Source organism: Phaethon lepturus, unplaced genomic scaffold (assembly GCF_000687285.1).
Source record: "Phaethon lepturus isolate BGI_N335 unplaced genomic scaffold, ASM68728v1 scaffold43287, whole genome shotgun sequence".
NCBI lineage: Eukaryota > Metazoa > Chordata > Aves > Phaethontiformes > Phaethontidae > Phaethon > Phaethon lepturus.
In genome coordinates, this window is record NW_010550840.1 from 44,702 (window position 1) to 69,660 (window position 24,959).

General features: G+C 39.9%; 1 protein-coding gene across 1 annotated transcript in view; it reads right to left on the reverse strand.

The window, feature by feature from the left end:
- Positions 1-24,959, reverse strand: part of LOC104623537 (ubiquinol-cytochrome-c reductase complex assembly factor 1) — a gene marked incomplete at its 5' end in the record, with an annotated part of 45,092 nt that overhangs the window by 8,173 nt on the left and 11,960 nt on the right. Inside the window, 2 exons of the mRNA XM_010290659.1 lie at positions 15,090-15,198; positions 21,288-21,345. Of these exons, the coding sequence (XP_010288961.1) occupies positions 15,090-15,198; positions 21,288-21,345 (167 nt within the window). The remainder of the gene's footprint in view (positions 1-15,089; positions 15,199-21,287; positions 21,346-24,959) is intronic.

Genomic DNA, 24,959 nt, shown 5'->3' on the forward strand with positions numbered 1-24,959 from the left:
GCCTCTTCTGTACAATGTATTTGCTCCTGTACCTGTATGCAGCAGATGTGTCAGCACAGTCGCCTTTTCAAACTAAGATTAGGCTCTTTAAGGTAACGTTTACACTAGGTGCATTAATATACTACATCATCAGTGCACTCCTGGAGTGGTCAGAGTTGTAATAGCGAAGTAGAGTTTTATGCTGATCCAGTCAAAATGAATCCATCTCTTGTGCAAAACAAGTCACACAGGTATGAGTACACTTTTGCTGTTATGACGAAGTCTACTGTGGGGACTTCTGTTAGGCACACTGCCATAAACAGCAATCGACTCCTACTGACACTTCCAATTACTGGAGCATTCAATATCAGCAGAAGTTCCTGAAGGAGATACAGGACAAATCTTTCCTGATAGAAGAAGTCACCCCTCAAACATTTAGGTTTTTTTATGCACCTTCTCTCAAGTTGCATTTGTAAAGAATGACTTATAATATATAATTTACATTAGTTATAAATAATATATAACCACATATAGTTATATATGGATTTTTTAAGTGTTTGCTGCCCTTTTTAATAAATGCACATGACATTAAATTGGAAAACCTGCACACAGCCCTTTTATTTGCTTCAATAACATAACTATTACTTGTAGGACAGTAATTTTGAAAATGATTGAGACTGTAGCTAGGATCAAAAAGATTAAATTAATAAAACAGATTAAAAATATCTCTGTAGAAAGGGGTCAAAAAGGCCAGTTCCTTCAGGCAATCTCACATAGTTGTGAAATGACAAGGATATTGCAGAAATTCTTTTTCCAATCTTCATTTTTTGAGTCTTTTATTTGCAAACAAGCTTACTGCCTTGTAATTAGCTACAGCTGTGAGTCCCCATATACTTTAAAATATTAACTTTTGTGATAAATTCTCTAATTTTCTAATTAAAAGTAACTAATTTTGTAATGCACCTCAGTAGATAATTAACGTCAGAGAACAGTCTTTAAAGCCTTCTTCAGTGTTCAGTGACAACCTACTTCAATATTGTATTAACCTAGACAAAAGCTAAATGTTAGACTGTATCAGAACCAGTTCCTGCCAAAATCTTCAATCCATAAAAACAACATGTTAATGGAAAAAGACTTTTGCATGCTCTGCTACCTTCATAATAATTGCATAATCATCAATAACACTCCTCAGAGCATGTTTATTTCAAGCACAGAAAAACAAGTTATACAACATTACCTTCATATTTCAGCAAAAACAGATGGTCACCCGTAGCCATCTAGTATCAAGAAAAGGAGGTATGTTTCTATCCTGCAGTCTATTAATTTGGAAACTCTACCATGGTAACAGTTTAAGATGCAGAGTATAATCACAGTACAATCCTAACTATATTAAACACATGAGGGCTTATTCCGAATTCCTTTTTCTCTGTAGTACGTGGCTGGCAGAGCTCATTGACAACTTCTCAAGAGAAGCATCAGAGAAAAGAGGTCAAATCACTGTGCTCGTTAGCATAAGCTAGTTATGCTTATTCTCTGTAAGGTTATAGAGGGTTTTTCCTGTAATGCCTCTTTTAACTTGCTAAAAGCCTAATGATCATGAACATGTTTCTGAACACACCAGAATCAAGAATTCAGTCTGATAAACTGAAAGTAAGTTACATAACCAAGTGTAAAAGAGGCACTTGGAGAAGTAGTAAAGGTAAATCAATTAAGATGTTCACCATGAGCACTTACAGAGATGCTGGAAAACTTGATCTCTTTACTGAGACAAACCTCAGTAACTGTCAGAGAGAGTCACACACAGGAAACACTGTACTGGATCAGAGCAAGGGGCCACTTAACATGGTACCTTGCCTTCAACAGTAGCCAGACACGCTGAGGAAAGTAAAAAGACTACAAGCTGATACATGCTTCCTCCAAGTATTCTTCCAGCCAATTTCAGCTCAGGACAATTCTCAACCCTTGATGTTTGCTTATATAGCAACTTTCAAAGGGTCCCTATGACAAACAACTTGTCCAGTAAACTTCCTGCATCCACAACATGCTTCAGCAAGAAGTACCCACGATGAGAACCTCCATCTCCTCTATGTTTCTTCTGAAACCGCCTCCTGCTAGTTTCCTCTGGTGGCCCAGTTTTTTTCACTGGATGAGACAGTGAATGCACATTGCTCCATCACCTTCTCAGAATTCTCAGGGTCCATCATATTCCATGTGATATGATTTGCCCATAGAAAAAGATTTAAGATGACTTATTGAAAGTCAAGAGCAACAAAATCCCTGGGATCATAAAGTACTAGACTAAATGAAACATCTTAGATAATATTTAATAGGGCTACAGAGCCATGAAAGGTGGCATCCACTTCGAAAAGTATTTCAGCAGAAGGAAGTAAGTACAAATTAGTAGAAAACACAATAATAAATGAAAATAACAATCACAGATGTCCCTGCTCACTGCAGTGGGGCTGGACTAGATGACCTTTAAAGGTCCCTTCCAACCCAAAGATTCTATGATTCTGTGATGATTCTACGACCAGTAATATTCAGTGCTGATAAAGGTACTAGTAGTAGGTGTTAAAAAAAACCCCACCATAAAATTTATATAACAATGTGCACACGTTTAGCAGCTTCAATTGTGGAAATGGATCTTAAAGAGATTCTGTGGAGAAATCTCAAAAAAATTTCAGTTCAACAATTCAACAGTTTAGAAAAAGACAAATAAATTTTAGGAATTACTATGAAAGGAATATAGAACAAAAGAGGAACCCTATACTGCCATAAATCTAGTGTGCCCACACATAAAGTGCTGCACATATTTATTACCATTTCATCTCAGAACAGATCAAAAAGAAACAAAAAGACACACAGAAAGGACCAAGGTGCTTAGACATACGAGGAAACACTAGTTATATTCAGGAAGAAATGAGGAGGAGGATGATAGAGCAGTTAAATCATGAGTGGTATCATGCAGGTAAACAGGGAATTACTGTTCACCATTTCTCACTAAAAAAGACGTAGAAAAGAAGCTGATGAAATGACCAAATAATACTTCAAAAATAAAAGTACTTTCTCATGCAACACAATTAAGTGGCAGAAGTCATTGCCGCAGGACATTAAAGAGCAAAAAATAGCAAAGGGGTAAAAAAGGGACTGCACATTCATAGAGGACTTCTGTTAGTAGATGCTAAATACGATGGTCCCCATGCAACTCTCATATTACTCGTTAGTGAATGCTGAGAGAATATACCAGAAGAAATACTGATAGAAAGTTCTGTTTCGTATACTTTTTGCCAAATATCTCTGGTCATTGCTAGAAATAGTACACTGGATCTTCATTGGGCGCTAGAAGAATGACTTCTGAGTATGCTTGGGTTTGTTCATTTTTTGCTGATCTTTGCAGACATTGACTGGTATTTCTTCTGTCTGTGTGTGTCTTCCTGCCCTGACTTGCAGCAAGACAGCCACAGCTCACTGGATGACCCTGGACACCAGTCATCAGGTCACTTTACCGACTTGATAGGAATTTCACCTCAAATATGGCAGTGCGATTAAAAAAAAAGAAAAAAGTTACCTTTACCACAGCTTTTAGTAACCTCATGGGAAGAGGCTAAGAATAAGAGCAAGAATGATCCTGCTCATACCAAATAGATCATCCTCCCCTGGGGGGGAAAAATAATTTAAAAAATACTTTCTCCAAGAATTTTGGACCAGAATAAGTTTCTATTGGATACGAACAGCAAATCACCTATCTCCTCTCCAAAAAAGTAAGGCACATCTCTCCTAAAAAACTCTCCACAAAAAAAGTTTATTTCATTTCAAAATGGAATGACAATTGCTAGGGTCCATACAATTAGTAAGCAACTAACAAGCCTAATCCTTGATGCTAACACCTAGTACTGCTACAACTTTTACCCAGTGATTGAGTCCAGGACAAATGTAAATACTCACTCTTACTATCTCACTTTCAAATTAATTTTTGCAGTGCCTAGCAGACTGCCTTATTTCTGTTTGCTCTACCAGGCTTCCCACTATTTCCTAGCACAGCCCTGTTTGACATTCTCCCATCAGTTCCACATTTGGGTAAAATTCTAATTTGAAGTCACAATGCTTTCACCTTCTACCAATATTCTGCACCTTCTGGTTTCAATCATAAACTGAGAAAAACCCTATTTCCCCAAGCACTCCTCCTCCCCAGGGCTTCAAACACACACATGCCACAGAACAGTTAACAGTTAAATATTTTCTTGCCAATATTTTAAGAGTGCAGAAGGTTCCAAATTGCTGGTAAAATAAACAATGCCAGACTGTGAAAACTCCTGCCTGCCATATACTCTGATGTTAACAAGAGTTTCTTTATTACTGTAACCTTTCAGAAGCGAACAAAAATTATTTCTCTACCCTAATTCTGCCCTCAAGTAAAAGGCAAAGGAGGAAAGCAAACCATGAAAAAGCTGCATGGTAAGATACTGTGAGTTTTCCATCTTACTTCTGTATTTCATTCAGGCTTGATGCTGCTGTGAATAAACTTCCAGAAGATCCTAAAAGCGTGGGCAAGGATTTTAAGAAGCCAAAAAGTTTCCTTACACACAGTTTCCTGAATAACACAGATTAAACCTACATATGGGCCATCTTCCCATTTGCAAGTACATAATAAAACAGGAAATACAAAAGGTCAAATTTAGGATGCTCATAATGAGACACATTGTTTTCAAGCTCCTCAGTACATAGCTCTGTCCTATGGGGCTTTAGCCACAGACTTCCATCAATTACAAGGTCTCTGCCATTTCCTCACTTTTAAAAAATTAAGTCTTCAAATAGCCTCTACAAATAGAAGGAACTGCTAGAACTTTTAGCACGAACGAGACAAATGACTATATAGTTCAGGTGACACCCCCTAAGGCACTGGTCATTCACAGGCTTGACAGCCTTCCTTACCTACCAAATCCAAAATCCATACCCAAGCCATCCAAAAACCAATTCAGATCAGTGTTGCTCATTTCACATATACCAAGATTGTACTGACCCCATCTTCCATCCACGATATCCACACCTAGCTGAATTTCCCTAGTTATGAGCAATCATTCTTGTGGCCACAAGGCCACCTGACTAACTTGAAAGTCAACATGATGTGTGTTTTGCTAGCAACAAACTGAGATCTCTAAGATCAGATACGCTGGTATTTTGGTCAAATCTTTTAACCTTTTGCGTTATTTCCTGCCCTTTGAATATGGAAACAACAACATTCAAGTTCTTAGAGAACTGTAATGATAATTAACTAGTTATTATCAATAGAGATACAGCAAGTGCTGTGTATGACCAGAAACAGAAGAGGAAGACACAACAACTGAGGACAGACAAGGGAATAGAATGTATCTACTGAGATTCCCAAACCAGAATGGAAAACAGAAAAACACATCAGTTTGTCTAGACATGTACAAAAGTATCATATGCCATTGCTTATACTAAAGCAGTAAAAGAAATCAAAAGGCCAAGCAAGCATGAAAGCAAGCACTGGAATTATTGAATGTATTGTATTTGCACTTCCTGATAATTATCATCCATTCTACTGTGAGAGTTGTTAGCAAAAGCAGTCAAAAATAAAGGGCTTCACAGAGCTGCCAGTTTTTTAAATGGATAAAGTGGGACAGAGAAGTCAGAAAATGAAGTAACAAAATAAACTGAGTTCTAACAGGAAAATACAAACGTTTGCAACCTGCTTACCTATCTAGGCTACAAGGCACTGCAGTATGTGTACCGTAAACACAGAGATATTGTGTCTGCAGCAGAATTTCAACTGGCCTTTGAAGGAGTTTGACAATGGAAGTCACGCAGAGCTTCTTGCGGGAGCAGCTGATGCACACCGCCAGCACCGCCAGGTTGCCAACCCACTCCCCCAGTACATACTACAGAAGCAAAAAAAACACTAGTGGAGACAGTCAGGAGATGTAATGCCATAGTGAGCAATAAGCTAGAGAGATGATCCTTGCAGCAGTTTTTGGAAGACATAATGAGTGATGTCTAGGTCAGAGAGAGAAAAAGATGAGACATGAGGACACTAGCAGAGGAAAGCACTGACAATGGCAGATATACAACTGGGATTTAGGGTAGGAAAGCGAGCGTTCAGATGAAGAAATAAAGGACTCACAGAAGAAAGATCTGGAGTTGAAAGAAGCAAAGTCAGGAAGACACTTCAATATGCAAGGGTGGGTTTGAAGCAAGCAGACGAGGATAGATCCTGAGTTTCCACTGTGGACCTTTGCAACAGGAGGCTGCTGGATGACCATGTTGAATAAAGGCAGCATGCGACCATTGAATCAGTGAAGTGGCATGCGAGGGATGGAGAGCAGGCACAACTGGCCCTGATGGTTGTAAAAGAATTAGTTGAACATGAAGGAACACAAGGGTAAGAAGAGAGGTGGTGGTGCCAGTCTGATGTACAGAAAGGGGTCCTCCAAGAAAACAAAGAGAATCAACAAGAGAGGTAAGAAAAGGTAGAGAGATGAACTAGTCTGTCTACAACATAAGAAGCAGGAAGGGAGTGTGTGACATACTGGCAGAGGGGAAATGTGAAAACAGGGGCATAACCTGAAAAGGGAATCAGACACAAGCTCCAATGAATTCAGGCATCAGGATAACACAAAGATGACCAAGGACAAAGAGGGGAAAAAACCATTCAGAATGGGTACAATGAATTAAGACCTTAAGTAATTGTTTATGTATTGCAAGTAATGCCAAAACTAGGCGTACCTGAAAACACTAAGGCAGTCAGCGTGCCATAGAGCAAAGCAATCAATGGGGAAGTGAACTTTCACTGCACCTGACAACACAAAAGTGTCTGGCAACAAGGCAACCCAGGAAACAGGACCATGCTCTTCTAACAGGATAGCAAGGACTGAGAGAGAACAAGGCTAATTACCACAGTTGTACAGATAAAAGCTTGATGAAGATCCTATGAGCCTGAATGTATTGGCTGTCACAGAGAAAAGAGAGAAAAGAATTTCTTTTGCACACTGTGCCTCTTTCTCTCCTGGAAACAATCACTTGTAGCCTGTAAAGCTGCACTCAAGTTTTGCTCTGAGAAACAAAGCAATAAAACAAAGTTATTAATCCTTCCCCAAAACAAAGGTTAGAGAAAAGATCCCAAGTACTGAACAGAACTCACTTGTGCCATCTGTGCCCTATGAAGACAAGTCCAGAATTTGTGCAAAGTACAGCACTTCGGCCATTCCCTCCTTTAGCCAGAATTAGCATTCGTAAGCATTCAGCGGAAGCTGGATGTGTACAGAAAACCAACCAACCTCTCCTTGTCAGCAGCAGTTACCAAACACCATCAGGTACCTGCAACTAGAGCCTCCTGACAGAGGAGGAAGGGAGCAGCCAGAGACACTGCAGAAGGTGGCGGTGGTGACTGGTGGGCTGGGGGAGCCAAGCACAGCTGCAGACTGGTTTAATCAAAGACACAACACATGGGTGCTGTCGAGTTTGCCAGAGACACGAGAAGAAGCTGTGCGAGGGGAAGGGAATGAGCAGCCTCTCAAACCCCTGCAGCACCCCTGCACCGTACCAGAACCTTAACTGATGCTTATGTTACTGTCTTTCAAGACAGGAAGGCACTGAAAACATAAGGAAATGCTAAGTTATTAATTCCTGAAGTGGAAGGAGAAGATATCAGTGACATTCTACCAGCAGCAAAAAGCACAAGCAACAATATGATTAAAATGTATTGGGAACAACACAGAACCTCTCAGTGGTTTGTTTGATTACTCTGATTTATCAGGAATCTTAGTATTTTTCGGTATTTACAAAGGAGCTTAAAAGTGCATTCATGTTTTCACTGCAGCAGCTTAGAGTTGTTAAAAAAGAATTACAGCCACAACATGAGATACCTTGCTCTCAAGAGTCTCAAAAGGCTTAGCCAAGCAGACCAGCTGATCTCAGTTGAGGAATTCTGGGGCAAACTCCAAGAGATAGGAAGCTGATAATGTAAATGTCCAAAATACGTAGCATCCCACCATGTTACTTAACGCTGCAGTGACTGCAGGCAAATCACAAACTGGATCATGAGTGATGAACATAGCGCTGGCAGGAACCAGGGAACAGCGACAACATGGCTGCTACCCATCCTGCTGGGCCTGGAGACTGCGGCAGGTTCTGCAAGGATCATTTTCCCGTTTCCACCATCATCTTTACACTGCCAAAATAAAAATTATGCAGTTGTGGTGAGCCATAATTTCATTGCTCAACATTTGAATTTTGGCAACTACATTATGTTCTGCAGAGTTTGAGGAGCACGGGGCAGCACTTAACACCTACAAGCACTGCACGGTAAAATCGATGTTGGCATGTGAGTCCCACTGGTGCAGAACGTGGGGAATAATGAGAAAGGCATTTCTAGAAAAGGTGCTATAAGGCAGTTTCCAGTGAAATTCTTGCAGGCACCAGAGGGAGGCACAAAACAGGCCAAGGACACTACCTTACAGTAACAGGATCCAACACATCTGGGAAATTTAAATTGATTTTTTTCATGCCAGACTCTACAGAAAATTAGGGCAGGCCAGTTGAAAACAACCCAAGCATATATTATACCTTGATTTCAACACCGGGTATCCTTGGCATGCCCCAAACACACCTATATTTCACACAGCCAGGTGTGTTAGTTGCATGGGCGCTGGTTCTAGAACAACTACATTAAAAGCAAGATAAGAAAGAGACCCCTATTTCAAAACTCCATGACCTGGTAAAGCTAAATTTGCATCACCATGCATACTGTTTGTTCCAGACCTCATCACAGTCAAGATATTTTCAAGGTAACATTCCATACACATGCATTTTTCTGCATATCTAAATTCTTAAGATTTCCAAAATCAAATGCACTGAATTTACTCTGGAACTGTACCTGATACTATTATTCATCTATGAAATGACAAAATACTGGAAACTTGGTGTGAACTTTCAAGCTCTTTGAGAAAGGATCAAGGGTTGATGAACTATTTCTTTTGTGATGTTCTTGAAAAACTGAGTTCAGTTAAAACATATCATACAATGCCTGGTATCCTATTAAAAAAAAAAAAAGCACAAACCGCACAATTTTGTATCTCACTACTTTGGCAAGTTGTTTGTTTTAAACAGAAACTGGTAAGACTTTATATATTACGATTTCTAAAGAGTCACCAAGAAACCTCGTAACATTTTTCTCCTTAAAATGTCCTAGTAAAGTTATATGTTTCAAAATATACATAGACCATTTGAAACTAAAACTTTCCCTCCTTAGTTTTATAGGTTTCTAAAAACCTTTTTCAGCTGTACTAAACACTATCCTCTATCTCATATCCCAATCCATTTCCTCAAACAAAATCACTACCTTCTCTTCAATATTTTGCTTCAGTACACTTCCTCCACCTCAACTCCCCCGTCCACTGCACTGCCAGAGTACTGCACACCCTTTCCTTTGGCCCCAGCTCTGTCCCTCTTCTCCCATGATAATGCAGCTTCTGTTCTGTGCATCCCAAATTGACTCCATGTCTTCCCATCAGATTTTAGAGACAGGCCTGAAAAGGGCCACCTGAGCGTTCAAGTTCAGGAGCTTCCCACTGTGGGTGAATCAACCACAATAGTTCAACTCATACAAAGATCAAGGTCTATTTCAAAATTATACCTATTTTACACCCTGTCCTCTCATCTTCTGAAGCCATTCTAGACTCTTATTTGTCTCACGGACCATGATTTCTGAGCCTTTAGTTACAAGTGTCAGACTTCTTGTTCTCCACAGTAAGAATAACTCAAAATGAACTGTATCAAGTTTAGGAAGTTTTGTAGCTTCTGTAAGGTAAAATGGCATTTTTAATCATCTGAAGTCTTCTAATTGTGAAAAGAGTATCAAGACAGAAAATGGTGTTCAAGTTCACAGAGCTAAATTCTGCTCTCAGTTACACTGATGTGAACCATGTTATTGGTTCTGACGGCATTACTTCAGATGTACAGCAATGTAACTGAGAGCAAATTATGGGTCGCTGTATATAAACAGCTCTAGCTAAAAGTATAACAAAGACTGTATTGTGCTAGGCACAGCAGAGCCAATAAATGAATTCAAAAGACACCTAGATGTGTTCCTGGAAAAAAAGGGGGCAGGGGTCTAAGTGGTCTGGTGGGAAAACAGGAAAGTGAGATTAAGATAAATTAAAACAGATTTGGCACACTAGGCTTGACAGCCTCTCCTATTCTTATCTCTCTTGCAGCTTTTAGAACATGTATGGTTATAAAATGAGTTGTTATTTTGCACTGGAAGAAAAAGGTAGTCATTTCAGAAGCAGAATGCCACCAAACACATAAGACTAACGCCATTAAAATGAGCCTACCACAATTTACAGGTATTTGAATAAAGCCTGATGGATCTTTCTAAGACAGCATCTGATTTGCACCCAGAAGTATTAGTATGGGGTTCTTGGAGGAAGGGGAGTGGGGTGAGGAAGGGGTGTTGAGATTTTTGGTGTTTGTTTTTTGGGGGGTTGGGTTTTTTTTTTTGGGGAGGAGTGGAGTGGGGTGTGTGTCTATTTTTTTTATTATTTTAACTTCATATCTATTATCAGCTGAAATCCTGTTCCAGGGAACTCTAGCATCTTTAAGTCCTGATCAACTCTGCAGCTTTATCTAAGGGTATTAAACTACACTGAAACTTCTACCAACTGCTTTTATATACACACAGTTACCGAAACACAATACTCAGGTCAGTAAGGTTAATATTCAGGTTGCTAAAGAACTCTGTTAGGAAGACAAATACCTATTTCTAGTGCTGACTGAATTCTCCTTACAAACTGAGTAGGCAGCTGCCAGTTTGCATAGTATAAATTCACTGCAAGCCACAAGGTGGAGATCTCTGGCAGAGCAGGATCAAAAGGAAGTCTTTTACCCAGCCTAATGTTACTATTAACACTTTGAGCCATTGCATCAAGCCAATTTTTCTGTTTGTTTTTAAAGTTTGATAGAAATGTCACTAGTGGAAAAATTAAGTAAAGAGTACTGGTTAGCCACAGAACTGGACACACCTGGCTGCAAACCCACCAAAAGAAACTGACTTCATTAGTACGAGGGACAGCAGAGTAAAATTTATATCTGAAATATGCCTGCACCAGTAGAATTTGCTGAGGCCACAGGCTCTCTCTGTGTTTTTACAGCTGTGTCAAGTTTTGGTTTCTGACTCTTGCCGACATTCAGGAGGGCTGAAAGAGCTCAGGCTAACAGGTCCCAAAACTTTGTAGCTGAGATTTAGATCTCAGCAATTTTAACAACCAGGTTTTGAAATAATACAAACTCCATTTGGGAGTTGGAACTGATGTAAATTAGTAGTTAAAATGCCTTACATTCCACCACTTTCGGCTCCAATGAACTTCTACATTTAAGAGCAGATGGCATATTTTAATAAGAAAATCAATATCAATTCAGGAGTATCCATTTTCTGCATCAAATGTTGGAAATGTTGCTAGATATGGAAATGAGTTGAAGAACTGCAGCTTTGTCTGTTAACAAGTTAAACTAACTGCATCCTAGTTAAACTAACTAACTATTTCATACAAGTGCTTTGTCACTTATACCACAATACAGGAATGTACTAAGCGGAGTTAAATATTGACCTTTGATACCCTGCATGAGAGAAAAAGCAGGGAATGGAATTTCCCAACCCCCTAGGAACTGTGCAGATAACTTAGTGCCCTAAAAGTATTCAATAAAATTTCTTTCCATTTAACTTACTTCTGAGAACGGCTCAGACTCTGAAATTTGAAAGCATCGACAGAGGAACATTAATGTCATCTTCTTTTTATCTACTATTCTTACCTTGATATATTTAACTATCTTCTTTTGGAGGCAGAATATATACTGATTGCAGGACTAAATTACTTGAAAATAAACAGCTATTACACATACTCCTCAATCAGCTCACAAACCCTTTGTTATCACCTCAGCTTCATTTTAAAAGAACCAGTAGGGATAAATACACCAAATTTAATAAGTAGAACCTACCACCTAGAATAACTGCCCGATACTTATCACTTAAAACTTCTTGCAATTGCTAAAGCTGAGATGTGAGAAAGAGTTCAATCAGGGTGCATCTATGTGGTGGGGAGGAAAGTAAGTGAAGAAGAATGAAGCATGGAAGAAACAGGAACTGCCCAGGCAGGGGCATGGCTGAAGTGGTGTATTAAGCTAGGATCACCAGCACCAAGAAAGGAAAGTAAAGCAATGATAAGGAACAAGGAAACAGCTAACCTCTTCAAATATCAATGCATAAATTGTTTTCATCTAACATACAATAAATACTACCAGAAGAGACTAAAAAGTTCATTCATCTTGACAAAATAATGATTGAAAGATTAGGAGTAATTAAAAGATGAAAGAAAAAAAAAATCACTGAGATTACGAAGTGCCCTATGCCTCCACAAACACTACAGGGAAGAGAACAATCTAATTTCCAAGTTTACAATCTGGGAGAGTTCACTACGCTGTCTTACACACCCTTAGCGCCTGGTCTAGTTAGCTGTTACCTCAAGAGTTCACATTCTCTCACAAGGAGTCTCATTAAAATCAATGGGCCGCTGTGCAGCTAAACTATATTAAATATACACACATGTAACTGTTTTTGAGATCAAGCCTTTAAATGTATACATGCTTCATTTAAGCATCAGCTATTGCCACATAAAAGCTACGTTAACACTAGGTTACAGTCAGAAGTATATTATAGGAATCATATTATTGCAAACTAAGCATGCTCATTATTAGATTGCATGATCACTATTACAAACAAAGATTGCAAAATTTAAATTCAAGGATAAACTGAATAGATGCCCAACCTGCCAAAGCAGAGAACAAATGGCATTCAAACAACTTAAGATCTCCTTCCAGTTGCATCATACAGCAACCATACCATTATAATTGTCCTGGTTTCAGACGGGATGGAGTTAATTTTCTTACAACTCATGTACTCATGCCTCTAGGGTCAAGGAGGTTAAACCACGACAATAATATGCATGTATTAACATTTGAGGCTCCAGATTGCATGAAAACATAAGGACACTGGTGGTGTTTTTTACACTTTAGGGAATTTTGGGGAGCAATGGAATAGTTTAGTTTGCAGAAATGGAAACCCTGTGCCTCCCTTTACAAAGAACTGACGGTAAGCATTATCTTTTTTTCGTTTAAAAAGTTTACTGAAAAAAAATCTCAATACAGGTCTAATCTACACGATGCTTCACTTTTGAGTTCTGCATGCTTGTAAGGGTAGCAAACAGCTAGCTTTGCTTCTCTTTGCTGTTTGGTGCTGCTTCAAATCCTGCAAAGAAAACTACAAGATGGCATTTGAGGTTAGTTCATATAAGGAAAAATTAGGGTCAAAAGGAACAGAGAAATAATTTTCTGTTCCAAAGCAGCATTCTCTCTGTGCAGAGATGGAATCAAAAGATCCCTGAAGAGACTTTGGGGACCTTTGGGAGGTGGGGTGTTTGGCTGGGTTGTTTGGGGTTGGTTTTTTTTTTTTTTGCTTTTCAAGAAGAGCAGCCTTAAATTTACACCCGGAATGAAGACCTGAGCTGTCTTCAGTTCCTACAGAAAGCAGTATCACAATATCAACCACTGATATGACATGGAAGGCATTGGATAAGAACAAAAACGCATAAGCTATTTCATTCAATCTTTTTCTCTGGTACTATCATCTAATTTGTCTAGGCTCACTCACACTGCCCTATGGTATCTGACCGGGAAAGTGGAGATTCCCATGTTGGAATTTATGTAAGCCCACTAATGTAGCAAGAAATTCTAAGATGCCTGAATTTAGATATAATCCAAAAGAAGATTAAGAGGATGACTTGTCTTTAAAAGCAAGCTGTAACATAGTAAAGCTATGAAATTCCCAACAACTAGGAAAAAACATCCATTGCTGACAGAATAACTGAAGCGACACCAGAATCAACACTTCCTAAAACCACATACAAAATAAAAGATCTGAGAGAAACTTCTTGAATTACTACTGCGATTGCATACCAAATCCTAACTCACTGGTTAATTCTCTTGTTTGTCACCAATAGGAATACCCTAGCAGCCTCTCCCTTTGTTATTTGGCTGACAACTAAGATTTGACAATATGCCATTATTGCTATATGAAAACCATCACTTCTCTAACAGTCCAATTTATTTTAATCACAGAAAAACCTCTATTTAATCATTGAATATTTCTTTTCTTTTTCCACAACATAGGAGATCTTTCCCAGCCCTATTCTCCTACTAGAAGTGCCCTGAACACAGGCATAGGCATCCTCAACTGTATCAGGTCTCCCATCACCACTGTGATACTGGGGAGTTATGAAAACCATCTCCCTACTTCCACTGCCTCTGCACTGCCTTCTCTGAAGGTTATCACCAACACAAGGCTGGAGAAACGCACTTAAGAGATGTTAAGGCCAGAAATGACCATTACAACCAACTAGCATAACCTTCCTCAGAATGGACCAAAAAGATCCAACCTTGTTCTTCCTTTAAACTTGCAAATGAACTATCCTTGGAGCTACTCTCTCCTTACAACATTTCTTTTGTGATAAAGACTAGGTATACTAAGAATGCAAAATGAAAAATAAACTAATGACTAGTTATAGTCACGTACAGGAACTTAACGTAAAAACCTTGTCCCTTAACTTTCCTTTTACTCACCATGTAGATACAGAGAAAACTCAAAGTTCTGCTGGAATTACTCAAGTTGTGGTTTACATTTGGCACCAGACATGTTTCTGCCTACCTTAGCTGCTTATTCCTATCCACAAATGCCCACTCTGTTATAGCAGCATCCATTTCTGCAATCACATGGTAAACCACATGGAAAATTAATTACTTTCAGACAAATCAGTATCTTCATCCAGGCCATGGTGCAGTTTCAGAAACAAGGTCAACACAACAGGCAATTCAGTTGCAGGAATGAACGGTCAGGAGTGAAGGCTACATATACCAACTTAAGCTAATAAAAAATGAACAAGCAGCTACAGGCTGATTCTTGGGCATTCTTCTAAGATATGCGAAGTTACAAAAGCATTGAAAGATGTGAATCATCAAGATTATCAACACCAAAGATTACTTACCCCCATCACCTTACCACGCTGTTCAATATCCTCCCACATGCAGTGAACTATATAGCGACACATGTATTTTCCTGTGCGACCCTCCTGCTTCATTCGTACCAGACACATCCTGCAAGAACATAAACACCAAATTCATAGCTTCTAGTTTTTCTTCAAGTGTAAAGAGTAAATATATTTCAGCTCATTTAAGATTCTGCTTACAGTATGTGTTTTTGTGATCAGGAAAACAAACATATACAAAGATTTTTTTTTGTTTTGAATGTACATGCCGTACATGCTAGAAGAACTCACAAGTTTGTAAGTGCATTGTGGAATCTTAGCAAGAATAACAAGTTGAGTTGTTTTACTTTTTTTTAAGCCTTAAAGCCACTTGAACTTCATTGCTCCTGTTCTGTCTAAAAAGTAAATCACGAGAACAAATTTTATTTTGGCTCTTTTACAACATCTGTAAACAGTATGAACTGGAATAGAGGCCAGTCCTTCACTAAGCTGCAAGACCAGTCCCATCACCAGTCCCACCTTCCCTACCTCACTAATCAGCTCTGCTCCTCTGTTATGAGTCAGAAGTACCTGTCTAGGATTGACTGAGTTACTGTAGCCAAGGTGATGCTCAAGCACTGGAGCTGAAAGAAGTCACTACTTTGCACAGAGACATGCTACAGGTGGGAAACTGCTCGCAGGAAATGCTTCTCACAGCTTATGTAAAAGCAACAGAGCAGAGCTGCTGGAAGCCACTTTGAAGCAGTTGCACACTAACAATAGTGAATGAGCCACAATAGTTAAGAGGCAAAAATGATTTTTTTTTTTTTTTTTTTTAATCTGTTCATTTCTTTAGTGGACATGAGATCTGTGCCTCTCTACAGGCATTAAAAGTATTTGGTGATTTGTGAATGCCAGCTCAACAGGGAGAATCATAAACACTTGAAGCTTGCCAGTTGAGCTGACCTGTAGAAGGACAGATGCCAATCTTTATGATGGATTCTATCTTGTCTACTGATTAGTAAAGGAAAGGTATTTTTTAACCTGCAAAGGAAGCAAAATTTATTGCCAGTGGAGTCACAGATACAAAACAAACTGAAGGTAAAAAAACCTGCATTAGTCTTATATTCTTTTTTTCTGATTAGAACCAGACATTTAAGTCCCATACAAGGGCCATTCAACTGAGACACCAAAATTGAAAGAAAAGCCCATAGACCAGCATCTGATTTCTAGACAGAGAGCTTCTGAAAATGGCACTGGCCATACAAGAGACAGCTCGGGCTCCAACACAAGCCAGGTGGAATGAGGTCAGAAGACTGGAGAGAGGGATTGAGGCATGACAAGTAGACCAATTAGCAAAGGGCAGAGTGACTGAGAGAATCTGGGTAGAGAGTGGGTAGAGAAGGGGAAGGGCAGCAGTCAGTGAACGGAACGTTGGGAAGACTGTGGCAATTTCTGTGTCAGGAAACAGAGCTGTGTAAGGATTCCCAAGGCTTATATCGTGGCAGTGACAAGTTGGTATCTGTCCAACAGCACCACTGTCCCAGGAAAACAAACATAATTAAGATAGTATCAAGAAATGAATCCTCATCTGCTCACAGAAAAATGACAAAGATTTCTGCTAAAATTGTGGTCCAGAACTCAGAGAACAGATGTCCAGTTACCAGTCCTTCCACAAAACAAATGCACAAAGAGTTTAAAACTTTTGTGTCTCCTTCCACCAGATTCAAAACCTTTGTTCCTCTTGTGCATTTATGTAATTGAGCTGTATGAAAAAGTTAATTAGTAAGAGTTACTGTATCCCAGAGTTCTACCCAATCTTAACAAGCCAAAAAGAAAAAGACTCAGTTTAAAAGACTAATTTTGGGCTAAGAAAAGCATTTTTATACTTCTCTTGCTGAATACGCAAGCTCGGGGCGGGGGGGGGAAGTAAGTGTGGCTTGGCAAGAAAACCTCATCCCAAGCATAAATACTGGTTCCTATCCAGTATTGCCTTCAGTGGTGGTGAAGTAGGAGGAGAGAGCAGTGCACAGACTAACAGCTAACAATTGGTCACTGATGAGCAGGACTGGAGTGGTGTTCAGAGTAAAACCTGCTACCCACGAAGCCTAAAAGGCGGCTCTGTGTTTGGATGCATAGTGCTGTCACAGAGCTGTTCTGCAGCACCATGAGTGAGATCACGGTATTTTGCAGTTTATTTGAAAATTTGGTAGTTTGTTACTACACCTGCCGTCTGAGGTTTAAAAGACACAGACTCTTTAAAGACTATAAACCTTCTTACTAGATCACAGTGTGAAACATTTTATCGTTTCACTACAGAACCTGTTCTGTAGTTCAGTCAAATACTGAATCATCTTTGTCAAACCAGAAAAGCAAAATTATTCCAAACCAGCTTTAGAAAGCTGTCTACCTGACATTGGTTGGGTTGGATAATTTATGCTGTATCTCAGTTATGCAGAAAGGCTATGTTAGAAGAAAATTATATGAAAGGATGCCTGAAAAGGAGCAGGAGCACCTATAACTCAACACATCTTAGATGAGATGTAGCAGCTTCCCAGAGCAGCCTCAGCTACAACTGCTTCTGTCAGTATTCTCATAATGCCAACAGACCGGCTTAAACACCAGAAGCAGTAGTCAACACCACCCTGTCAACTGTTGTGAGGTGGCTCAGTGCCATGCAATCAAGGTGTGATGATGCATTACTCTTCTAAGCGCAAAGCCTAGTCAGAGCTTCCCACTATCCCCTGCACATGGCCACTCGTTCCTGCTTCCTCAGTTGCTCCAGAGCAACCATTTCTGGGTCTACATTATACTTGTTCAGAGAAATTACTCTGGCATAACAACACACGTATCAACAGCAATTTCGGAAGGCTTTATTCTGTTTAACCCATTCACGAACAGCCAGCATCTTGGGGCACAGGAGAAGCTCCTGAATCAACTTTGTCATCAGCTATATGTTGTGACATACACTTCTATGAATAATGGTAACGAGTAGAATTCTCAACTCTTCCTAATGAGGTTTGCGTGTTATCCTGTGCCCCAGCCCAGCAACTTCACCAACTACTGTATTTACAGCCACGTACAGGTCTTTGCTGGGGCACAAGCTAACAGAATCAAGCCTGGCTGTGCAGTCTTCCTCTCCCCTGGTGCCTTGCTTAGGCCATGCATCCCATTCACTCATATCAAGGCAGGATCAACCAAATGCCTAAGACATTCCAGATAAACCTGTTCTTGAGATCTGTCTCAAGCAAGACTCCTCTGATGTAATTTAAAACCTTTTCTCCCTGCCCTCTCTACCATGAAACAGAGAGTTTATTTCCTTTCTTCTGAAGCAGCACATTTCAAAATGGTATGGTATCCTTAGCCTTCTCTATGCAAATCTGAGAAATCTTTTCCTGCAGGAACTGTTTTCTACATGTTTAGAGGCTCTTGCTCTCCTCTGGACTCTCTCAGACTGATCAACACTTTCTCAAGTGCAGATTTCCTTATGAAAAACAATGCTCAGATGAATTCATGCAACAGATCTTTGAGTCTTTCAGAACAGGAATTGTAGCACCACTCTATTTTGATCCTAAATACTTTAGAGATGTCACCATACTTGGTGTGGTAAAAATATGAAGGGAGCTGTAGGTATCTGTGTGATACATCCTGCACTGACACAGTTCTTAGTACAGTCACCAAAGTCCTATCTTTGGCAGTTTCATAACAGCTCCGTACAAAGTCAACACTCCTTAGACGGCCACTGCATGGGAAAAGGCAAACCCAGTGGTGGAGATGAACAGCTTGAGATTTTCTAAAAGGTCTGGACTTCTATACATAAAGATTCCTCCTGACATCAAAGGTGTGAAGTAACAGAACAGCCTATAAAAATGTGACGTTCAGGAAAGAATACTGATAGGCTGATTTTCTAATGTATAATTTTAACACTGCATTGGAAGGCACTGGAGTGCATCTAAAGGAACATTATCTTGAAAGAAGTTAGCGAAAGCAGAGGCTAAACATGAGAGCCTGAATTTCCCCCCTTTTGGACTGGAGGTAAGTATGAAAACTCTATTCACAGACAAGAAGAAATAAGAGGCAGAGATTCAGAGGACCCAACAGAACGTGTACCACAAGAACGTACGCTCTGACAAGGACCTTAAGTTTATAAAAGGTGGGATGCAAAGAGCACAGAAACACATATGACTACAACATGATAGGCAATGACAACAACAACAAAGGAGGCAGGGTTTACCAAACTAGGAAAAATTCTCATCTTCTCCAGCTCCAGAAGACATGCTAAACGAGTTGAAACTAAAACTCTGAAGAAGAGGGAAGAAGTAAGTACACCAGAAAGTGATCCCCCTGCATTGCAAGGGGGAACAGAAACACTTTAACAGATGGTGATCATAATCTACATGGTCAGGTCATTGGCCACCACATCAGGAAGGTTTCTAGCCTCTGAGGCAAAAGGTCCAGCAGGAAAGACAGAGGTGTTGGAGCCTTCAGACAGGGGTAGGATGTCCTTGACCTTGCCAGAGCTAGCAGAATCAATAATGCTCTGTTCCCACTTCACAGAGGTCAAACTGATTGAAGAAGGAGAATCACAGAGAACATAGCAATAAACCTGACTGTGAAAGCAAAATTATGTCATGGCAGACTCCTGGTCACTGAGCTAACCACAACGCTGCAAAATCACTGCAGCACTGACCTAGGTAGCGAGCAGGCCTATCACGGGCTTCTCTGTATCCTGGAATATCAAACTGGATCTCTCATTTGCGCTCCAGTATGACAGTGCTCCTTAGGTCAAGCTGCTGGGAACATGAAGGAGCCAGGCACAGAAACCTCTGAAAAATTAACCTTTAGTGCTAACCTCCACACTCACATTTTCATTGCTGTCATATGAAGTAGAGGGATTTGGTTCCTTCCTGCTTGTGTAGCATATTGCTGTCAACCTGTCCACCCACCTTAAACATAAAAGCACTTCAATTTCCCTCATTAAATGTCTCCTTAACGTCACCATCTCAATTTGTGGCAACTCTTGGCCTTCTCCAATGTAGCTTTGATCTTAGAATTTTTGTGTCTATTGTAGTCCCTTGGTTTATTTTTATGCCTGTCATGAAAGAAGATTATGTATCTTGAATTTGATGCTGTGTATCACAGGGTACATTTTCCTGTCAACGCAAAACCAAGATGATGTGGAAAAAAAGTGTGCTCTTTGCAGATTCATGTTACCCCTCTTCGTTTTTCCCCAGATACTTACAAACAGTTTGGTTTTGAATATTTATTGCAGTAGTTTTCCAAATATTTGTATCGATGATTAGGTAATCAATTAATTTTTAAAGTCTTTTCCACAGGGAACAGTAAGAAATATCAACAAACTGCAAATCTCAATGGTCTTCCTTACTTGATTCCACATTTCATTAACTGATAATTTCAACGGTTCTGCTAATTTATTAATTTTTTAGTGAAACAACCTGTCCCATCTTTCAATTTATTGAGGAGACAGGAAATTAAAAGGAGGGAAGGGGAAAAAAAAGGAGGGAAGGAAATAAGGGGCCTATGCTTGAGTGCAGCTATTTCAGTACAAACTTCCTTTCAGCCTTTGGATAGCTGAATGTAAGTCCATGGACTTCAGTTTCCCGAAAGATCTGGCACTTAACAAAAATTACTGTACTCCCTTGTGCATCCCTCTGACCTTTACAAGTATGTAATACTAGCTGAAAACCTGATTTTTTTGGCTACTATTTTCACAAATGAAAAAAGGAAAAAACTTAACGTTTAAGGTGTTAAATATTTTTACATGTAGCCAAGCTGGCATTCACCAACCTGCATGTACATTTCAGAGGTGCAAGAATAAATGCCAATCCTATAATTTGTTAAATGCTTCTGACGAGCAGCAACTTCAATCACCACAAATTCTCCCAATTTAAACCACTTTTACATAAATTTAAACTTTTCCTACAACACTCAAGTAAGATTTTTCCACATAGGCTGAGCAAGGCTTTTAGAAATCTCAATGGCAAAGATCATTCCACTACTGAGGAATTTAGAGATGTAAAAGATGTTAGCTTCTCTATGGGACTTCTTGTTCTTTAGTAGAAAACTGCTAAAATTCAGTAATTAGCAAATTATTATCCACTATTATCAATAGCCATGGAGCCTACTTGTTCTCACATTAAGGTACATATCACTCCATTTCCTGAATATAGTTATATTAGTGTTTTACTTTTCACTTACCAGACATGAAGCTGGGCTACTAGAAACCATGAATTCAAAGTATCAGGCATTTGGCACCCTTGATGAGGAGGGGGGAAAAAAACACAAGACAAAAAAACCCCTAAATATTAATATGAATTTCATCACATTTTGCGCCCAACAAATTCATTACACCAAAATCTAAATACATTTTAGTAATTTAATTTCTGGCCCTAAACAGTACATATTTATCAGAACATCATTTACTGTCACACTTGTGCTTGAACTCTAGAACATGCAGCCACAGGACTGTAGATTCCAAAAGATTTCATGTGTTTAGTACTTACTTAGATAACATTTACCGGGGGGAAAGGTGGGGGGGACAACTCCAAAATGAGGAATTAGACAAACATGTGGCTTCTAGCTCAGAAGTCCCAAAGCAGTAGAGAATAAGAGGGAAGAACCAACAGATGCTTTGCTCCATTCTTACACTCTTCCTTTAACATGTGCTGTTGCCTCCTGCCAGAGACAGAATACTGTGCTAGCTGGGTTTTTGCTCCAGCTACGCTGTTCTGATTTACTCCACAGCCGTACAACCCACAGTACTCTCAGCGTACCTTGCCTCTAGCCTTTCTACGTTAGGATTAAAACCACCAACCAACCATAGAAACATTTTCTATTTTCAGATTTAGCTCTACTCTGATAGCCGCTGCGTTTCCCAGAGATGGTTAGTCCATATGCATGTTCACGCTATGGTTCTGCATGTGCCATTAGGATGTGAGGATGGAGATTTACGCTATATGGCAGAAAAACCATATTCCTATTCCTCACGCTTGAAAAGCATGGGCCTATGGGTTATGTGCACATTAAGTCCTTCAGTTCCTGTCAATCTTAGGCCTTCCTCCTAGGAAGTCACCTCTACATCTGTTTCCCGGAGAAGTTTTTAAGAGGAGTACCTAATGAGAAGGATCTGAGACAGTCACCTTGGCCTACCCAGCACTTGGTCGTGTCTTCTGGACTGTTCAAACCTAGCTGTAAGAAGGCCAGAGAGTATTCAGAAATGGACTGTCCAGTCAGATGTGCCCCAAGGAAGTCAACCTTCTCTTTTCTGCATTGAATATATTCCCTCCTGTCTCCTATACTTCTTGACTCTCAAGTATCACCAAGGAGATTCACTTGGATCATGAAGAGCTTTTCACAGCCTCTTTCTTTTTACATGCCAACTATGGTCAGGCAACCACCAGAAGAACCAAGCAAATCATCACTATTCCTCCCTCCTCAGAGAGATGACTCCATCAGTGCTTAGGAAGTGCCAACCTTCAGCATCAGTGCTCGTACATCACCCATGCCAAGAGATAGGAGATTAAACACAAGCTTCCCTCACCTTTCTCCCCTTTTGGCTCTCTCATTCCTATTAGAAATAGTTCATGTGCCTAGAAATGACTACTTCGACTTAAACGCATGCCAAGGCATCTCTAGCCAGGGCAAGAGTACACAATGCTTGCATTAATCAAATATTTCACTAAATGAAGGTTCCACAGACAAGATTCAGAATAAAACACTTAGTTCAACAGACAGAGGTTTCTGAAGTAGAAGTTCATGTATCAGTCTCCCACCACAGAAATCACTCTTCAGTGGAAAGCAAAGCTCACATCTCTACTACTGGAAGTATGGAAAGTTGTAAAAGACTTATTCAGTACTCAGGAGGGAAGAATTTTTTTCTCTAACTTTCCCAGTCTTGCACTTCTATTTCTGTAATTCATTTTTTAACTTCTATATTAGGACTGTCTACATTGTAAATTTAAAGGAGGGATGGTTCCTTTAAAGCAACAAGCTTGCTCTCAGGCATCAATTTTTTAAAAAGAACGCAATTATAAAATTTGGGTGTTTGGAACACCTTAATCTGGGAAACTAACTGGGAAGAAAGATCCATCCTATAATTAAACAGAAAGTTATTCCCTTCAGAATACAGTTAGATACAGAAAAAATGTCTGATGGTAAAGCTACCTATGAAATTACTGTGATTATAATCACCTGGGAAATAAATCTATTTTGCCCACAGAACACATCCTGTTCACATGCCTGCATACGGTAAGAGACATGAATGCCCAGGATTATGAGGACATACCTCTTTCTCCAGACATATTCTGCACTTAAAAGTCATCAGGTAAGGGATACAAAACTTGAATGTGGACTTGCCTTCATGACAGATCACCCCTGCCACTACCACAATTTTAGGAAGGACACAATTGTATTATAACCCTGAAAAAAAACAGGGCACTAATGTCAGTGTTCCCCTGAGCACGACAGATAGCAGCAAGTGCCTATAAAGCACCTGATGAGCTAAGGGAGACAGAAGAATCCAGAGTCCTGGAGGTAAACGCCAGCCCTTTTGAGCTGCTTGGTAGCCCCAATAGAAGCCATCTCAATGGCTCAACCCCAATAGGAGGGTTGTTTTGATAGGGCCAGCTCTTTCTTCACTACTGCAGCTGCATAACAGTGTAGCAATTAACAGCATTAACAGTTCAAGATGAATTCAAGGTAACTCTACACTCCATGTTCATCAGACAAACTTCAGCTCAGCTCTCAGTATCACCTACCTAATCCTATAAGCTCTTAAAGTATAAGGTTAGGCATGAAAAATCCTCCTCACAGGTGGCTACCTCCTTCATTTTGTTAGAACTACCCAAGCTCTGCAAGCTGTGTGCACAGAAAGCCTGGCACCGGTAATCTTGCTATTCCCTCTACTACTTCCCTGTTCTCCTTTAAACAAGAAACAGCCGAAGTCCTAAAACAGCTCCACTTTCCATATAAGCAGCACAGTATAGACATTTGGGATGTAGGCTCTAAGGCAGAGTTTCCACAGTTTTTTCCACAGATGACCACAAAACAAAGACACAACAGAATGGCAGGTGAACATGAATGAACAATGAACTCTGGTAGAATACTAGAGAATCTCAATTAAAACTCCTTTATATACTACAGCGGCCTCATGACTTGCATATCCACAGTCCATGTTTTGGGAACTGCTGTTCTAAGGCATAATACAGAGAAAGGCAGTTCACAGGGCTCATACTGCATAACAGAGAGTCTCAGAAATTTCACTGGGTATTGGTGAAAATGTACTGAGATAGCAAGATAGCCTATAAGACATGAAATGCTATCATTGTCCTAGCCCTCAACACTATACCATCCAGTTTTCACACTCTATGTCACCTGTCAGAGAATTACCTGACAAAATCCACATACCAATCCAAGTTCCACAAGGTCACATTGCAGTTGTTATTCATGCCACAACATAACCACATCACAAAAGCATGTGCAGAAACACTGAAGAAGGCTCTCTGAAGAACTGGTTCTGATCACACAGTGTTAATGAGCCCACAAATGGTTTTACACATCCATGGATGTACAGTTTCCAAGGCCAGCTCAGCAGGTTAACAACTCTCACAGACAGCAGAGAAAAAACTAGTAAGCTCTCCAGAGACCAGAGCTGAGTCTATGCAGTTCACTTGGATACCTCAACAACATGCAACTAGAGCCAGAAATGCTGGGGACAGTAAAGCATAAATATACCACTAAGTCTACACAGTCAGCTTTGGCTCAGGCAGACTTGAGCTGGGTCCCATGCAGCACCACTACTACAGTGCAATTCATCATGTAGGTGTGCATCAGCCACATCAGCATAGTCTCAGGCACACCTTTGCTGGCTGG